Source organism: Plectropomus leopardus, chromosome 20 (genome assembly GCF_008729295.1).
Source record: "Plectropomus leopardus isolate mb chromosome 20, YSFRI_Pleo_2.0, whole genome shotgun sequence".
NCBI lineage: Eukaryota > Metazoa > Chordata > Actinopteri > Perciformes > Serranidae > Plectropomus > Plectropomus leopardus.
In genome coordinates, this window is record NC_056482.1 from 13631964 (window position 1) to 13649370 (window position 17407).

The window sequence follows — 17407 nt, forward strand, 5'->3', positions numbered from 1 at the left end:
CAGCCACCACACCAAGTAAAGCCTCAAAGATATCCAGAGTTGAAACACCTCTCTGATGCAGTCTCAGCAAAATTATATTTATTGCAGAGCTAAAATATGTATGCCCCTGTTATTGCATCCACATCCTGCATGTGTGTATATGTATAACAGAGATAAGAGGAGAACCTGAGGGTTGCATTTATTTACATAAAACATAAAATGCTGCAGAAAATCTTGACTGTGAAATGCGAGTCTGCTCTTTATTTTCAAACATTCTTGCGCCCTGATGACTCCTGCTGAGAAGAGACTAATTACCAGCAAAAGTGCCAGTAAAATATGTGCATACTTAGTTTATTCTTCTTCATACCTTAACCCTTTTCCTTTCTTTTTTTGACTTACAGTGCTTTTATTTACATAAGCTTGTGTATTTATATGCAAGTTGAACTATGTCTGTGCCTTAGAAAATTGCACTAAATTCCTGGTCACACAAAAAATTCTTGGTTGAAAACACTTTCCTGAGGGCCGCTGAGTGAGTCTAAAAACGGAGCGGGAACATTTTGGCCTCGGACGGATCCCAAAACACACACAAGAAGAGCTAAATGCTATAAAGTGTTTCCCCTGCTCGAGGATCCTTTCTTGACTCCTGCCACACGAAAAAGTCCATCCCTCTCGCACTGTCAATTGCTTCTGCTGCCTCGCTCACACTCTCAGTCTCTCTCTCACACACACACACACACACACACACACACACACACACACACAGCTAAAGATAGTCCTAGCCATGGTTTATGGAGGTGATTACGTTAGCCTCAAGGTCTGCAGGGTGTGTGAGCAGCCAAACATCTGGGAAACAGCTGGTAGTTGAAGCAAAGAGGACTACTGCCTGGGCAACGTTGGCTTTTATTGTTCTGCTACTTCTTAAAGTCTGCTCGTCCTATAATTACACCACAATGCTAATGAGGGTGAGAAATGTTATGGCTTCTTAGAGATTTAAAAAAAAAAAAGAAAAAAAAAAGGCAGCCAGTCAAGACAACACATAGCCAGCGAGCAATTTACGACACAGACGTCGCAGGCGATAAAAACGTGTACATGTCATCATAACCCTCTGTGTGCCTGGATGGAAAAACTCTGCGTTCTCTTCAACATGTAAAGTTCCCACAGCTTTTATGGCAAACATCATGTGTGAAAAAGGGCACGTGTCATCGCAAACGTTTGATGTTCGATTTATATGATGGTTGAGAGCGAGAGCCTGAAAGCTCTGCTCCACAAATCAGAGGTATAAAAGCCACCGTATCGTGTCTTTTTCTTTGACAATGGGACCAGTTTCAGATTCAACTGGTTTATTTTCCACTGAAGTACAATTTACGGGGATGTCTACTGTTACGTTTCTTTGATTGATCTTTTAAGACCTTGAGATGTGAGAGTTTTCCATCAATATCTGCACCTTTTCACTTCCCGTTAAACATTTTCAAATGTTCGATGACTCATCCTGGAGTGTTTACAAAAGTTCATCCTATCAAATGAGACTTTGGGCGATTAGCTAACCACAGCGGTCATTTAAAACCGCACTTTGCCGTTAATGGGTCGTAGCAGCTAACAGAGCAATATGAAGAAAGATAGTGCGTGTTTAGATATCAATGGGAAAAAACTTTGTCTTCATTTCCTAAGTAATGCGGCAGAGGTCTAATTCGTTCCTTCCCTCGTCCCTCTTATCCAACGGCGAGTGAAGGATGTGTGTGTGGGGACAACAGTCCACTGTTGCTCTGTAACGCTCTAAGCTCGCCTACTTTTTTTTTTTTTTTTTTTTATAATTTTATTTAGGTTTTTAGATATATACAAAATACAAAAACAACACACAATAAAAAGAAAAGAGAATGAGACACAGAGTCCCTACCCCCAACCCGAAGAAAAGGCCAGTATGTACAGAATATAATACATTATACATCATATATTGTACATGCATACTTAGATAGACAGTGCAGGTATTACCCAATGCTAATGCCACAAAAAATCCAACAAAGGCAGGTAGCCATAGGAAACCAGATTCAACCGCCAGGACCAACAACAAATAAGCAGAAACACACTTAATGTCCTTTAAATTTAGACAGTTAGAGCACGTAACATGGACCATTAATAGTACTGCAGCCACAAAAATGTAGCTATCATTAAGTAGGTGTACAACTTAGGCGCCCTGTTGCCTGATGTGATCCACGAAGGGCCCCCAAGCTCGCCTACTTTTAGGCAGTCCAATCAAATGCAAAGTATTTGATTTAAATCCTAAAGTTTCACTCGGATATACGTCACAGTAAAGATGCAAAAGACACTCTGAACTTCCATTTCACTGGACCTTTAAGATCTAATTTCTGTAGTATACCGTTTATTTATTTCCACTCAAAGTGCCCAATGCCCTCTTTCTATTGTTTCGGTAACATAAAGGTAAATCTATCCATTTTACCAGATTGAGCACCACAGAGTGCCAGGTTTGATCTGGCCCTGACACTTCGCTGCATGTCATCTCCTCTCTCCTCCATGCCTATTCTTTATCTCTCTCTCTCACTGTCTAAACAAAAAGCGGAAAAGCCCCCCAAAAAATCTTTAAAAAAAAAAGATTATTACATCACATTTTAAACTCCATATTTCTTGTTCCTTTTTACCCAGATGTCAGATACAACTATTGGGGTAAGAAGTTTAGCGTTAATCAACTCTTGCCCTGAACATTTCCTGTGTGAAAGGAAGCTGAAGTGACAAAAAGAATAAACCAGAGGAAAGGAAAGTAAAAATACCACAAAAGAACATCTCCCCAAAGGGCAAATTTGATTAAAAGAACTGATAAAAGTCGAGTTAATCGCTGTGGACTGAAGGATAATGAGAGTACGAAAGCTTCATTACGTTAGGCTGCAACACTGTTGGCATTAAAGAGGGATTGTGGTTGTGACAGTGGTTACTCCAGTCAAAACACTTTTTTGCCACATAAATTAACTGTTAACACTCAAAACTTTTCACCAGTCATGAGTCAGAATCAAACTTTGCGGAGCCCAGGAAGTGAGCGAACGAGCGTGCCCTGTTATTTTTAACTCCTCCACCTGCTCCCTGTTGTGTTTGGCTGGGTGGGCCTGGGACTGAGCCTGACTTAATGCTTTCCCAGACACATTCACGGCATTCATTCATGTGTGCTTTGGCTTCGCTGGGAGAGGTCGGGATGAAAGGAAGGACTAAGGAAAACGGGGGGCAGAGACCGACATTAAGAGGTCAAGAGGTCCCGATGCTAATACTTTCCAGTAAGTTATGTCGTGTCTGCGCTATTTTAAATCAATGTCATTTCATCGCAAGACACCATCAGATCTCCATTTTTTTCACCGTTCTTGATAAATGGGGCTTTATCTGGACTTCTTAAGACATGCGTAACTACAGTACAAATTTAAAATATAGGTTTCTGCTTCAATCGCTCTATAACATTCAATGTCACAAGACACCACTGTGTGTGTGTGTGTGTGTGTGTGTGTGTGTGTGTGTGTGTGTGTGTAGTCCCTTTAACACTGGATAATGTATGTTCAGCAAAATGGCTTCAAGGACAAGTTGTGCTGTTTTGGGAAAAACATGCAGGGCCCTCAGCCACACTGACTTCTAAACAGCCTCTCGAGTCCTTGACAGTATTTCCGCGCACTGTTTACAAAAAGACGCAGGATTAGTTGGATTAAGGTATTTGGTGAAACGTAAAATAAAAAAAGGAAAATGCTGAACTTCTTGGGTACAGACCTGCCGTCTTTTTTGATCACTTAAATCAATTTTGTTTTCACATAAAGCCGCTATATGCTGAATGTTAAAGAGCATACATGAGAATCTCTGATTCAGCACATTCTGACGCGGCGTTCACATACAATCAGGCAGACACAGTAGACAAAACAAGGACAACACGGTCTGGACTGCACGGGAAAAACAAACGAAAGCATGGCAGGATGGTAAAACTAAACATGCATGACAATATGTTGGATTGTTCACATATAAGTTGCATACAATATATCAAATACTATTATTTTGTATTCATTATTTTATGCAATTATTCTAACGATGTCCGGTAATTGTCTGCATCTCCCGTGCTTTTGCTTTGGGAGAAAAAGTTACTTAAGATCCTACTGTAAATTCTGTTGCAGAGGATGGAAAAAAGGTCAAATATTTTTACTTTAAATGGCAATTTTGTCTGTTGTTACCAGTATTCTCTGCCAGTCTCACATCTTTTTAGAGTCTTGCTCTCATCCACAGAAATGATATCCTGTTTACCGTCTACCGTCTCCCTTATTCCATGTCAACGCAAGTATGTTAATAATATAAAAAGAAAATGCTAAACCATTGAACATAAACATCTGTACAGGAAACATCCTGTTTCCTACAATATGTGAACCACTGCAGTACTATATACAAAGCATTGCTTGAGACTGATAATCCCACTAATTAGAAAGACATGATTATTTGGCGAGGACAACCCAGCATTATTATTACATTATTAATCATGGCTGGATCTCTTTTCTCAGTTAATTATATTTCCTGATGTTTTACATAAATGAACACTCTTCAGCTGTTTCTGTGGTTTATAACTAATGTTCAACAGTTTTATACCCCGGGCAGCTCGCAGCGTCCACACACAGACACAAAGCAGCGCACCCATCCAGTGTGCACTAATGATTCTAATGAATCAATTCTCCGTGTGTGATTTGTTTTGATGTCGTCTGCTTCTGTTCTGGGCCTTGGCGGTAGCGCTATGTGTCGATGATCACATGGCCTTTGGAAGCTGACTGAATCACCTGCTGACTCTGGCACTTGCCTTGTGTGAGATTACTCAACCAGACGCTTCCTTCTCACAGCTGTCTTAGCCGCAAAGCTAACAATCATGAGTAACGGAAGCAAAAAAACAGAAAATGTCAGTGTTTGATGTCGCTCAGATTTCAGTTGTTCCAGTTTTGCAAAAGATAAATTGTGGTGCTTTCTGTGGTGTGTGTGCTGTGCCGCTTTTGTTTTGGGTAAACACGGAAACTAGATGATAATCATTACAAGTAACATAAACAAGTGCATGAGACCACAAGGGACACCTGCTAGCTGAATGAGTGCTTCATCACACACTCATCCTCATCAGCTTTCGGTTTATTTTACATGAGCATCCTATAATAAACAATCTGACTCCACTACCGCTGCTGACGCTTTCTTTGTCCGCTTCAATTTGTTTGACGCAGCAGATGCAGAATCCGTCTGCTGCTTCTCTGAGCTCGCAGTTCGTGTTGAGACATTAGCTCGACACAGATGAGGCTTGTTATCAAGGATTACGCTTGATGAGAAGATTTACATTCAGTGCTGAAAATAAATAACAGCAGCTAATAAATCCAGCCGTGATGTACTCTGCTGCCTTCAGGGACACTCGGCTCCCTGAGAGGATCAGAACCTGCTGTCTCTCTGTGAGCAAGGCCGCTGTTTGTGCCGTATTATCTGCAAATTGTGCTTGCTCTCGACCTCAGTGGTACCTGTGTCGTAAATTGTGGACACAACAAGGTCAGCGCAGCTGTCAGAATACAAGACGGATGGCGGCGCTTTATGCTTCAAAGCCGTGTAGGTGTGTTTTGATTTGCTGCGCTGAAAAAAGGGCGGAAAAACTGACAGCTGCTTATTTTACAGCAGGGTTATGTAAACCTAATCATGAACACTGCTGCCTAAATTTTGATTGGTGATAGATATAGGCAAGAAACTGAGCTGCAAACAATTCTATGATCCGGATGGAGGCGTGACAGCGAAGGAAAGGTCTGGCTAAACTAACATCAGTAAGCGTGTGTGGGCTTATATACAGAAACATGCTGGCGAGAACATCTCATCTCCATGGAAATGAGCATGAATTTTTAAAATTACATCTTTTAAGCTTTGTGGGCTGATAATTTGCATATTTTTTTGGTGGCGGGTCCTTCTGGGGAGTTTAAACGAGGCAGGGCCATAATGACAGGAAGGAAGATCCTAGGGGAGATATTTCATGATTACTTAAACAGAAAAAAAACAGGCTGACACAGGCTGTGTATCATCCCCTCTTCAGGTTCAGCATTCAAATGAAGCTTTATTGATTTTCGCTAAAAAAATCGAGGCCCTCTCCATTTCCACAAACAGCTGAGGTGGTTAGATCCTTTCAGACTGCTGTAATCTACTGTATTTCCAATATGGCATCTGGCAACAAACCTGACCACAGAAGAAAGAGGTCAGGGTTCGATGGACATTAACGGCCAACACATAATCAAAAGCAACAGAGGAGGCTCTTCAGCTCGCCTGATTAGTTGATAATTAAACATTTGATTGATAAAGCACAGAATATAAGGATTTTGACAAAGAACTACTGTTTCGCTTTAATCAGAGGACTACGGTTTCACTTTGAGCTGATTGACTCAGCCAGATAGAAAGTACCGTGATCAGCACATTACAAAGTATGACAAGACTTTAGATGAGGAGCAAAGTGTAACTGAGGCACACGACTGTTATCTCAAAATGTTAAAGGCTAGTTTGTGCAGTGACGTATCGAAGGCAAACAATTTGCTACATACATTACGGCCACAATGAGCTCCCTCTATCAGTCCCTATCACTAAAGCAGCATGTTGAGCCTGACCCACGTCGAAGAAAAAATGTATATTGTCTTTCGCTCTTAACTGCAGTGCTTTTTAGTCTACATTGTATTGGCTTGAGCTGCCTTGTGTCGGAGATATCGGCCTATGTGATATCTGTATTCTCTCAAATATAATGAAACTAGATGGCACTCGGCTTGTGGTGCTCAAAGCGCCAAAAAATACATTTAAGAAACTCATGACCCGGTCACTCAGGATATTCCACAGAGCTTTTGATGTGAGCAGTTTCATATAGGAACTGTTTTCTCTCCTGAACTACATCCGTCAACTGTATCACTGTGCAGAAGGAAGCGTGCATCTACTGCTAGCTCACCTAGCACCACTGAGCTAGCTAACATTACAGCGAGCCAGACTGTGAAGACAATTTTACATAGTGGCAAAAATTGAAAATACACTGTCCGGGTCTGTCACGTGACACCATGGGGCCAAAAAAGACTTTTTACCATAGTGCCACATAGTGAAACAGATATCTGAAAACCAGTGGACACATTTATTTGAGTGTCACAACCTCTGTGAAATTACTCCTTTCACTATCTGGATTTGCCCCATTTGGGCCAGTAACATTTCCGAAGTTTAGAGGAGCTGAACTTGGATATGCACGAGGACCCACCTCCAAAGCTACATCCAGTTCTCTTGATACATCCATGGTAAATGCACGCTTCATTCTGTGTGGAGATGAGGTTGGTAAGTGTGGTTTAGAGGAAAGAAAGTAGTTCCTATGTGAATCTGCTCACAGCAAAGTCTGTGGATTATCCTGAGCATAAACAGCACTGAGAGGAAAAATATGTAGTTTTGTTTTGGGGGTGAACTATCCCTTTTAGTTAATCTTAACTAGCTCGTCTGTCACACTTTCGTAGCAGGTAATAACTTCAAAAGCCAGAAGTACACTTTCAAGTAGTGAAGTTTTTGCCTGAAGCATCACGCGTAAAGCTTTAATTGTTTTGTAAGTGGCTGCTAACAGTATGCCTGGAGCTACTTGTGCAAGATGCACACCTGAAGTGACGATTTTGCAATTCAAAGCATGCCTAGCCTCAGGAATCATACACAAACATACATATATTCCTTCTTTAAACACCTGAAACTGCCAGTAAAATGATCAAGTCTAATGACTGAGGAGAAAACCTGCAGTAAACAGAATGAAGCACTTTTGACTGTCAATGAGGACGTGTGTTGAATAATCAAAACATACAGCAGGTGCCGAGCCATCGTTTTAAACTGCTGCTCAAACAGACGTACAGTGTTTACGAATGGTCAGATAATATGGCCAACAATAACTTCTTTGTCTTTGCAGTTATTTTGTAGCACCTAGAAATTGCCTCCTCACAATAATGCCACACTGCTGCTCACTGCGTCGGAGGACTGTGTGATTCAAAGTAAAGTTGTAACACGGTGTTAAGGCGCTGAGGGAGCCTGTTTCAGTTCCGCTCTCGTTGCCACGGGAATACCTTCCTGGTATCTGGAGCTAAGCATAACAGCAAAAATAGGACAAACTCTGCTGTTTAGAGAAGTGCAGCCTCACTTTCATTTTCCTCTTTCCAGCATTTGTCAGGCTCAATCTGCTGCGATGCACCGTGGTTACCAGGAAGCTGCTTCTGTGGTTTTCTATGAGAAAAGGATCCTTATAAAACCCTATCGTCGGTGATCAATTACTGAAGCATCTCCTCCCTGCTGACTAAAACCCTGCGTGCAATATGGTGGTGGCAATAAGTGGTGGTAAAGCGATAAGAGGAAATCACTGTTACAGAAAGTAACAGGAAAACAAGACAAAGGCGAGAGGAAGAGAAAAGACCTTTTTACAGTTTGTAAACACTGATAACGCACGCTATATGAGAGTGGTGGATTGCAAGAGCTTGTCAAGTTATGCAAGGGTATTAACTACCAAAGTTTGCCAATACTACCAAAACGAGTTGACTTTGACAAATGGTGCCAGACTTCCAGACCTGTGTGCTATTACTCAGAGTGGAGACGATATCACTAAGTGGCCCAATAATCAGTGACAGTCAGATATACAGAGGTATGTGGTGGAGAAACATGGCGCGTACACCAACAAGAAATTATAAGCATACAAGTCACTAGATGCTTATAACTATCTGTGGTCATATGCAGAACATCAAATATTATAACACAGACTAAGAGTTATGTGTTTTGAACTTAGAAATCCTCCTGAGAAAAAGACAAGGACACCAGACGGCCCTCCTTGAAGCTTGGATTATAATATTATAATTATACAAAAAATCAGACAACTAACGTTACATCCAAACAGGGAATAGTACCTGAATTTATGTTGTTGGCTTGCGCGCTAGCAGAGCTGTATGATACAATACTAATTGTTATGCAAACGTGACTCTGCTTCTTTTTTACTCTAATATATGTATTTTTGATAAATCCGTACTCATGTAGTAGTCAACAAATTTATTAGCGTGCAGCCATAGCTGCCACCGGTGAATAACTGGTGACTTTCCACTAACTGGGTCGATGGTTGCACCCAATTTACCTAACCATTAACCAAAAATGCTACTTCCATTGCTAACATATGCATGTTTATTTTGGCTGTTTAAGTGTCTAGAAAGGAGCTGGTTTATAGATGAAAGCCGACCATATGTGGCCAAACAGAACATGACCAGCAACATATTGCATATAGTGTCATTCTAAAATTATTATTACAATAATGTAATGAAATATAGTTGTATTGTTATTGACTTCTCTCGAGTGAATCATGAGGTAATGTTTAATATTTATTTATCTATAACATTTGAGGGTAGAATTTGCCACTACATGTGTCAGCAGCACTTCATGTTGCGTGAACAATAACACAACAGTGTCAAACTCTTTTTGAATTCCTGAAAATGACAGTCAAATCTCAAGTTTGCCATTTTACTAACAGGGCGTTATGCAAAACATGGGGAAAGGGGCGTCAATCAAACTGCAAATATGAGATGCGATGGTGGAGTTGTGTACTTACCGCCACAGCTATCATAGAGTCGTCTGGTTTCCATTCTGCCCTCTGGTAGAAGCCAAACTGGGCAGCCGCCTTTGCAGACTCGATATAGCTGACTATCAAAACACTGGGCTGTGGGTGGAGAATAGGGATATGGAAAAGAAAATGAGCACTTAAAACATACCACTGATGACATACATCTGACTGCCACATACATATTATAATCAAAAACAAAAAACAACACCCACAAAAGAATGTATATGATGGTACAAAAAATGCCTTAAGATTGATGTGAAAGTCCATTTCATCCACAAATAACAAATAAAGCTACATTTGAATAGGTTTGGAGCCTAAACGTTAGTATGACAAGACAACAATAACTTTCTTTAGGTTCTAACTTAAACTTGTTTAAATCTAAATTTTGACTATAACTACAGAATATAACTGAAATCAATATATTTTGGAGTTTGGTGTCCTTATAATTGTTCTAAAAATGACGCTGCTGACGGAAACTGAAACTAAGTGAGTAGTAATTCTGAACACAGCGACCATCTATGAGAAAAAACATTCAGCCGAATTATTTTCCAAAACATGTAGAAAGCACAAATACATTTTCAGTGCTGGCTGGCGATGATGTCTGCGTTTGTCAACTGGTGTGTTGGAAGGGGATTTGTTGAGACTCATTTCACTGCCTTAAATTACAAGGACGGCGAAAAAACAATACAGAATCGAAAGTCCTAAAGAATACGTGACTGCGACGCCTGACTGTTCCTAAACTGCAAACTCTTACTCTGTATGGCTCATTTATTCTGCAAAATATCTTTCAGCCCAGCAATCAAAAGCATGTTCGGGCCAGGCTACTGTTTAAACCACGCAGCACGGATAGAGACGGACAGACAGACGTTGCCTAAGGCAGCTGCCCTTAATTTGCCTCTACCTCTGAATCACTGCGCCAGATATTTGCCTAGATCACAACCATCACTACCAGTTCATTACAATACCCTGGCAGAAAACTACAAATGTGTGTTTCCCTGCAGGCAAATAAGAATATTTGAGCGACTAATGATTAATAAATGTGTAACTTGAACCCACAAATGTCAGCAGGTGTTAAAACAGCTGCTGAAGAAGAGCACAGGTAGCAAAGTCAGTTTCTGAACGCCTGATAAAGATTTATTCTTGAGTCACCTGCATTGTTCAGAAAGTGGAAACCGCCTGCAGATAATCTATCTATGATTCCTTTGTGTTTCACACCTGTACAGTTCTGTACATGTCCTACTGTACCTGTAATGAAAACACCATTCAGACATGTAACAGTCTTGGTAAACCGGGACAGGACGCTGGTAACAAAAGCAGGGACAGATCTTGTGTAATTCCAGCGATGTAACATTAGACCTGGTACCCAGTCACCGTAATGAGAGCGCATTACAACTATTTCCACCGGCCAGCGTCCCTTTCGTGCATGAAATGTTAATAATGCCAGTGATACCTGCGCTGGTGGAGCACGCTCTGTGGGAAACACAAAGAGAGACCTCTCTCCTCGCTGCTAATTGCAATAATATCGGATCACAATCAGAACAAAGTCAAGAGTTCTGCAGGTTAAGCAAAGATCACTCCTGGGACAGCATGAATGATTACATTTGGGAATAATGTTACCATTTTCATTCCCATCAAGTTCAACACTTTCTATGTATATAATATCATTTTTACCATTAATTTGAGTCATCATCTGATACCTGTGCAGAACCTGTCCTTATCTCACATACAGAAATCATCTGCTAAAATCATGTATGTTAGCAAAATAAAAACAAAAGATTTTTTAAAATATAAACTCAAAAAGGACTTCTGGTTCCAGTTGTTCCAATACCGATACCAGTATCTGAAATGCCTCCCACACCTAAAATGCTGGATTGGTTGTTGGTGAGCATGCGAGACTATGGACCTATCAGATCCATCATTTATTAATAACCATAAAGCAGTTTCACACCAGGATAAAACATCAGTTTTAACTGAAACCAATTCTTGCTTGTCACTCTAAAAATGAAGCCACACAGCAGGAACCCCCCCCCAACCAACATTAGCCATTAGCAAAATGTCAGCACTTTGACAATTTCTATGGCATTTGTTCTTTTTATTCTATTTGCTCGTGTTTTAAAAGGGGTTTAACTTGAGTCCTGCCATACAAGAATGACAGAAATCATTTCACATCTATACAGGGATTGTAGTATAAAGCAGTTCAGTTTTTGTTTTTAACGCAGTGGTACTGGATCGATCCGACCAATGCGCAAGTTTGGGTACAGGAACATCTGTGTCTCTGGTACATAACTCAGTTTAGTTACACTGTACGTGTTTGTTTATGGATTACATATTACAAACTCCTTCTCTTCAACTGCACACACAGTTACCTGTACAAAAGTTTGTGACAGATTCTTTGGTCGTTGCCCTCTACCTCAAACCCACTCACATTTTTATTTTCTTTAATTTCAATTTGTCATAATTTCTACAATTAACCATTCAAAATGGAAAATGCTTGTTGGCAGTTATGAAGTATGATTGAGATCAGTCACTGCAACACAAATACATCAAACATGATCTGCATTTAATATGAAGGACAAAAGGAAGGATCAGGAAATATATATATTTGCTTATTAAAACCTGAATTGAAATCGCTTTTGCTGTGGTGCGTTCAGACACCTTTTACAGAAATTTAAACCTCTGATGCCTGAGAAAATAAGTTTGATTTCTTTCAAAAACATCAGGGAGAAACTGAAGAAATGTGCAAGAAATGTCCCATAAATTGCAAAAAATTATTAAAAGGCCACACACACATACATATTTGGGCCATTTCTTGTTAAGTTACTTGTCGCCTGCGTTCTATGTTTTCAAAAGAAATTCAGGCCAGTTTGCTCAGGTTTTAAACAGTTAATATTCAAGTCAATCATTCATCAATAATTTTGGTTATTGCACTTTTAAAGATATTACTATGGTTTGGTTGTTGCTCCCTGCATGACTCAAACCCTGCAGGCAGGATGTTGTGTTGCCCACTAACAAACACACACACACACACACACACACACACACACACACACACACACACACACACAGACCTGCCAATATAAAAAAACTGAAGGACTTGAGTTTACATGACAACAACCCAAATAAACAACCAGCATACATAATTCCAGCTGACCTAAAACTGAAGGGCAGTAGTGGCTCAAGCTCACGTATTTCTCCTACATTTCCCATGATCAACCACAATTACATACAGTCAGCTGGTGCAACTGAAGAAATCCCAGGGGTCCATAAATAATTACACACAAAACCATACATGCCCGTGCAATCGCACAACGTTGCTAATTTTTGCAGGCACCCAGAGCCAAATATGGTGCTACTACTGCATAACAGCACCACCAAACCACCAAACTCCATCTCTGTATTCCTAGACATCCCGGGTTTCCACGCCGCTGTCGCAGGGCGACAGACTGCAACGACTACAAAGCTAAGCCACTGTGTTACACGGATTAAGTGACAGCGCCTCGACTGAACTAGACGGGCTCAGGCTGCACGGGCCGAGGTCGAGGACAGATGGGATTAAAGGGAATAGACCTCCTGGTGGCAAATCGATGGCCGGGAACAACAGGGGCAAAAGAGCCGGGAGGGGAAATCACCTTTATTCAACAATTAACTTGAGCATCGTGCCATGCCATCATTTAGAAAATATATTACTTGAGAAAAATGTCTAAACAAAGCCTTCCACGACATCCCTGTATGCAGGCTTGGGCTAGGTAGCGCACTGAAAAAAGATGATGGATAAAACAGATGTGAAAAGGTGCGTGTTGAAAGGAAGAAGTTGCTCCGATCGAAATTCCTGACACGATCCTTTTCCTGGTCGCCTCATTGATACTCACACAAACAGGCGAAGTTCTTAAGAAAGAGGGGAAGGAAAACATGGTGGCATCCTGCGGGCCTCAGGAAATAAACAGTGACCTCGATCCATTGTGGCTACACACCTCATAATATACAAGCTGTGTGGAACAAAGACTGCTGTAAACAATGTGCTCCACATCATATAGCCACCGCTCCGTATAAGACAAATGAGGACGGGTGTGTGCCGTCCACAGGGCTCACAGCGCAAGGACTGTACATTGAATTCCATAAGATTTATCTACAGCATCAGATGCTGGTGCTGGAATCAGTTTCACAAGCCAGTCTATGTTTCCATCAAACTGAAATGTGATTATTTTTAGGTCTCTGAACAAGAGTTCCCTGGTTACAAATGGCATGACAGCCACAGCGACAGACAATGGTCTTTGTCGTGAAGTGAAAATATCTCTTATGAGCAAATTAATCAATATATTCAATGGTGAAAATAGGATCTGCGGTAGACAGACTATGTCCTGGATTTTTACTGACTAAATTAAAAAAAAAAAGAAAAAAGGAAAAGATCAGTGCTGGATTGTTTCACACCACTTTTTTGTGTTAATTTGAACAATAATTTGTTCCATTTTTCTGGAAAACACTGTTCCCTCCTACATAGGGCTGCACAATATGCAAAAAAAAAAAAAAAAAAGATATTGCAATTATTTTGACAGATACTGGGGTTGTGATATGAGTTGTGCTTTTAGTGGAGATTGAATTTTTTGCATTTCATTTTACAGAATTGTTTTTAAAAGATAACTTTTTAAAAAATGATGATTTGATTTTTGCTGTGGTCTTTACCAATCAAGCTTGTCCTCTTACTTCTGGAATATGATTTGCAGGTCGGGGCATCTCTGTAGCTCCACAATACTTCATTGATAAAGGAATGCTGTGACACATTTTTCCTTTGCTAAACAACAAATAAATAAACTGTAGCACCTGCAATTTGGATATTGCACTTGGCCGTATTAGGATTTCAGTAATATTTCAATTACTTGTGAAGCCCTTCTCATACAGGAGAAAAAAAAGAAAAGAAAAGACAGTCAATAAAGCATTTATCTCTTTGACAGTCCACTGACTTTCAGTATTGCTATTAATTTTTCAACATCGGAGGTCCCTTGGCTCTCGACCAGCAACATCAGAGGCCAGATTGGAATCGATTTAACCGGCGTCTCAGACACGACAATGCTCGAGGTTTTAAGATTTAGTAAAGGAAACTGGTTCCAGCACAAAAACTACTTTTGTTAACCGATATCAGTTAAATCCAGGACTTACATCCCATTTCTAAAGGTCTTAGCTCATTATTACCTGTAAAATGCTATTCTCTTGAAAAGACTGCTGACACAAAGAAATAAAGAGAGTGAGTCCACACTGGCTTTCAGCTGGAGGTCATTTAGAGAAAATATAACCCATCGATTGACAAGATGTCGCTGAAAAGCAACTTTGTTTTCAAGTCAGGGTGAGAAATGAAAATAAAGGGATCAAATTATGTGCTGACACAATTGTTTACATAATAATTTAAGTCTGTCAGCATGTAAGAACTTAAATTAATGTTAAGCTGCTGCTTGACAGAACACACCACAACATGCGGTCAGTGAGTATTTGTTTTGAACACGATTGGAAATCTCATGCAGATAGTCGCTTAAACTTTGAATTTGAGGAGATATTCGAGGCAGGGATTGATAAAAATAGAGATTTCACCAAAAGCACTGAATGTACCAGAGAAACTAAACCACTTTTTTTTTTTTTTTACACTGCTTACTCTGCATAACAAAAAAGCATTCATCAGGTGAACTTCAGTTCCTGCGGCCGCGAGGATGAAAAGCCACGTAATTGGTGTCATGACTGAGGGAGTAAATGGGAGGAACGACGCACGTGAAACACTATTCAGCTACGACTATGCCTCTGTCAAAGGCACATCTAGACGGATGTGCTCAAACTGTTTTAATGCAAAAATACAAATACAACCAGAACATACAGGGAATATGTAAACTGCATTTAAAACGCAAAAAATTTTAGAATGAGATAACTTCTACATGATAAAGTTGCAAATTTCTGGTGTGACTTCCCTTTCCACTTAGCAAGTCTTGAAACTTTTTTGGGCAGACAATATGTGATTTAGAATAGGGATCTATGATTTTAGATATTTTGCTGATATCCGATATGCCGATATATAATAATAAATAATAATAATAATAATAATTTGGCCAATAATTTTTGATTGGGTATCATGTTATGCATACTCTTATGGTGAAGTCCCACCAACAGATAAAGACATGAAATACAATGCTTTTCAGTGTATGTAATATTCATTAATTGTGCAACACAAGAGAGGTACTTGAGCTTAGGGTTGATATTTTGTAGCTGCTCACTTTGTCAATTAAAAAAAGTATATATCGGGCTGTAATATCATCAGAAATCAGCATGTTGAACAATTCTGATATTTCATTTTCAAATGAAACATCAGCCAATAAGCAGATGGCGTGCCTTTATGATGGTGCATCCCTACTCTACAATACTAATCTTTTGATGAATTTTCACCAGGTTACATTCAAGACATGTCCAAAGCTCAATATTGATTAGTTGAGTGACCTTTTGTTATGACTGTATGATCGTTTGTTGAGTCATTTTTTTGTTTTAATGCATTGCACATGTTCTCTATATTCTATGTATCTTACTAAAAAGACTGAGAAATAAAGATATATACAGTATACCCTCATTACAACGTTTGCTCAAATCCTTGTGTATGAAGGTGAAACCTGGGATTTAGTATAGTTTAAAACAATTTCAAAAAATCCGATGTGAAATCCCTTAACAGCATCCAACATAAAATGCAGTAAAGCATAATAGATAAATATGATTTACAACAAAAGCCCTAAATCTGAATATATATTTATTATTATTTATTTTCATTACACTAACATTTTTTATAAATTTAATACATAAACTTCTGGTCTGTTTTGATTTATTTTCTCTTCTCTCTTTGGCTGTCTGTACTGTGTGCACCTGATCCTAGTGATCTAATCCTACATGTCAAAGCCATGTAGTTTGCACATGAATTTTGGTTAATTGAAAAGGGGAAAAAAAAAACTTCTGCACTGTGTTGTATCTTTCTGATCAACATGGAGAGCATAAAAAGCCAAATTGCCACGCAGTTTTTCACAGCGTTTACATGTAAAATGATGGCGTTTGTAGCTGGAATAGCAAAGCTGATCGCGTTAAGTTACAGTGTGCAACATGCTCTTGGCTGCTCAAATCAAATCAGCACCGCACGGTTTGTTTATGTCCGGACAGCAGAGTTCACGACTGAACCGAGGCTGCAGCTAGCTGACTTACTCACCCGACTGAACCAAATGCTGAGCTGAGTCTCCGACAGCACGGCGAAGTAAAACCTCTGGGAGCTGGGCTGGATGTGGAAGGGCTCCTCTTCACTCCTCAGCGGACAAAGCAGCCTCCGGGGCCAGCCGGTTAGAAAATACATGACGGCAAACTCACTCCGCCTCGACACTCCAAACAGTATCGCAATGCCAGATCGTCGGTGCCCCTTTTTCCTCCTCAAGTGTTTTTTAATCCAGTCATGGGTGCTGATCCCGTGAAAATTAAAACTTTAAATACGCATACATGCTGTGTGTTGATGCTATCAATCCGGGAATGCCGTACAGAGAGCTCCAAGCAGCCGATGGAGCTACACAGCTAACCCCGGGCTAGCTTCCCAACTTGAAGCTAATGGGCTATCCAAGACAACGAAAGTCTAACCGTAAACAAAAGCGATCAGAACCGCAGCGACAGCGCGCAGGACCGATCAGGTGGCTGCTGCTGACTAATGGGTCGATTAACTTTCGCTCCTGATGCCCTGTCAATCCTCACGGTGTCTGGACCAGCGGTGTTTAATAATGGTACAACGTCCAGTTTTTACTCCTCTCTGCCTCA

At 40.2% G+C, this 17407-nt stretch overlaps 1 protein-coding gene across 2 annotated transcripts in view; it reads right to left on the reverse strand.

Annotated features, from left to right (window-relative positions):
- The window catches only part of ric1 (RIC1 homolog, RAB6A GEF complex partner 1), a 44867-nt gene extending 27460 nt beyond the window's left edge, over positions 1 to 17407 (reverse strand). For both annotated transcript variants that reach the window (XM_042509063.1, XM_042509062.1), the window contains exons 1-2: positions 16818 to 17407; positions 9587 to 9694 (exon numbers count right to left, since the gene is read on the reverse strand). In XM_042509063.1, the coding sequence (XP_042364997.1) occupies positions 9587 to 9694; positions 16818 to 16958 (249 nt within the window). In that variant the 5' untranslated portion in view covers positions 16959 to 17407. The remainder of the gene's footprint in view (positions 1 to 9586; positions 9695 to 16817) is intronic.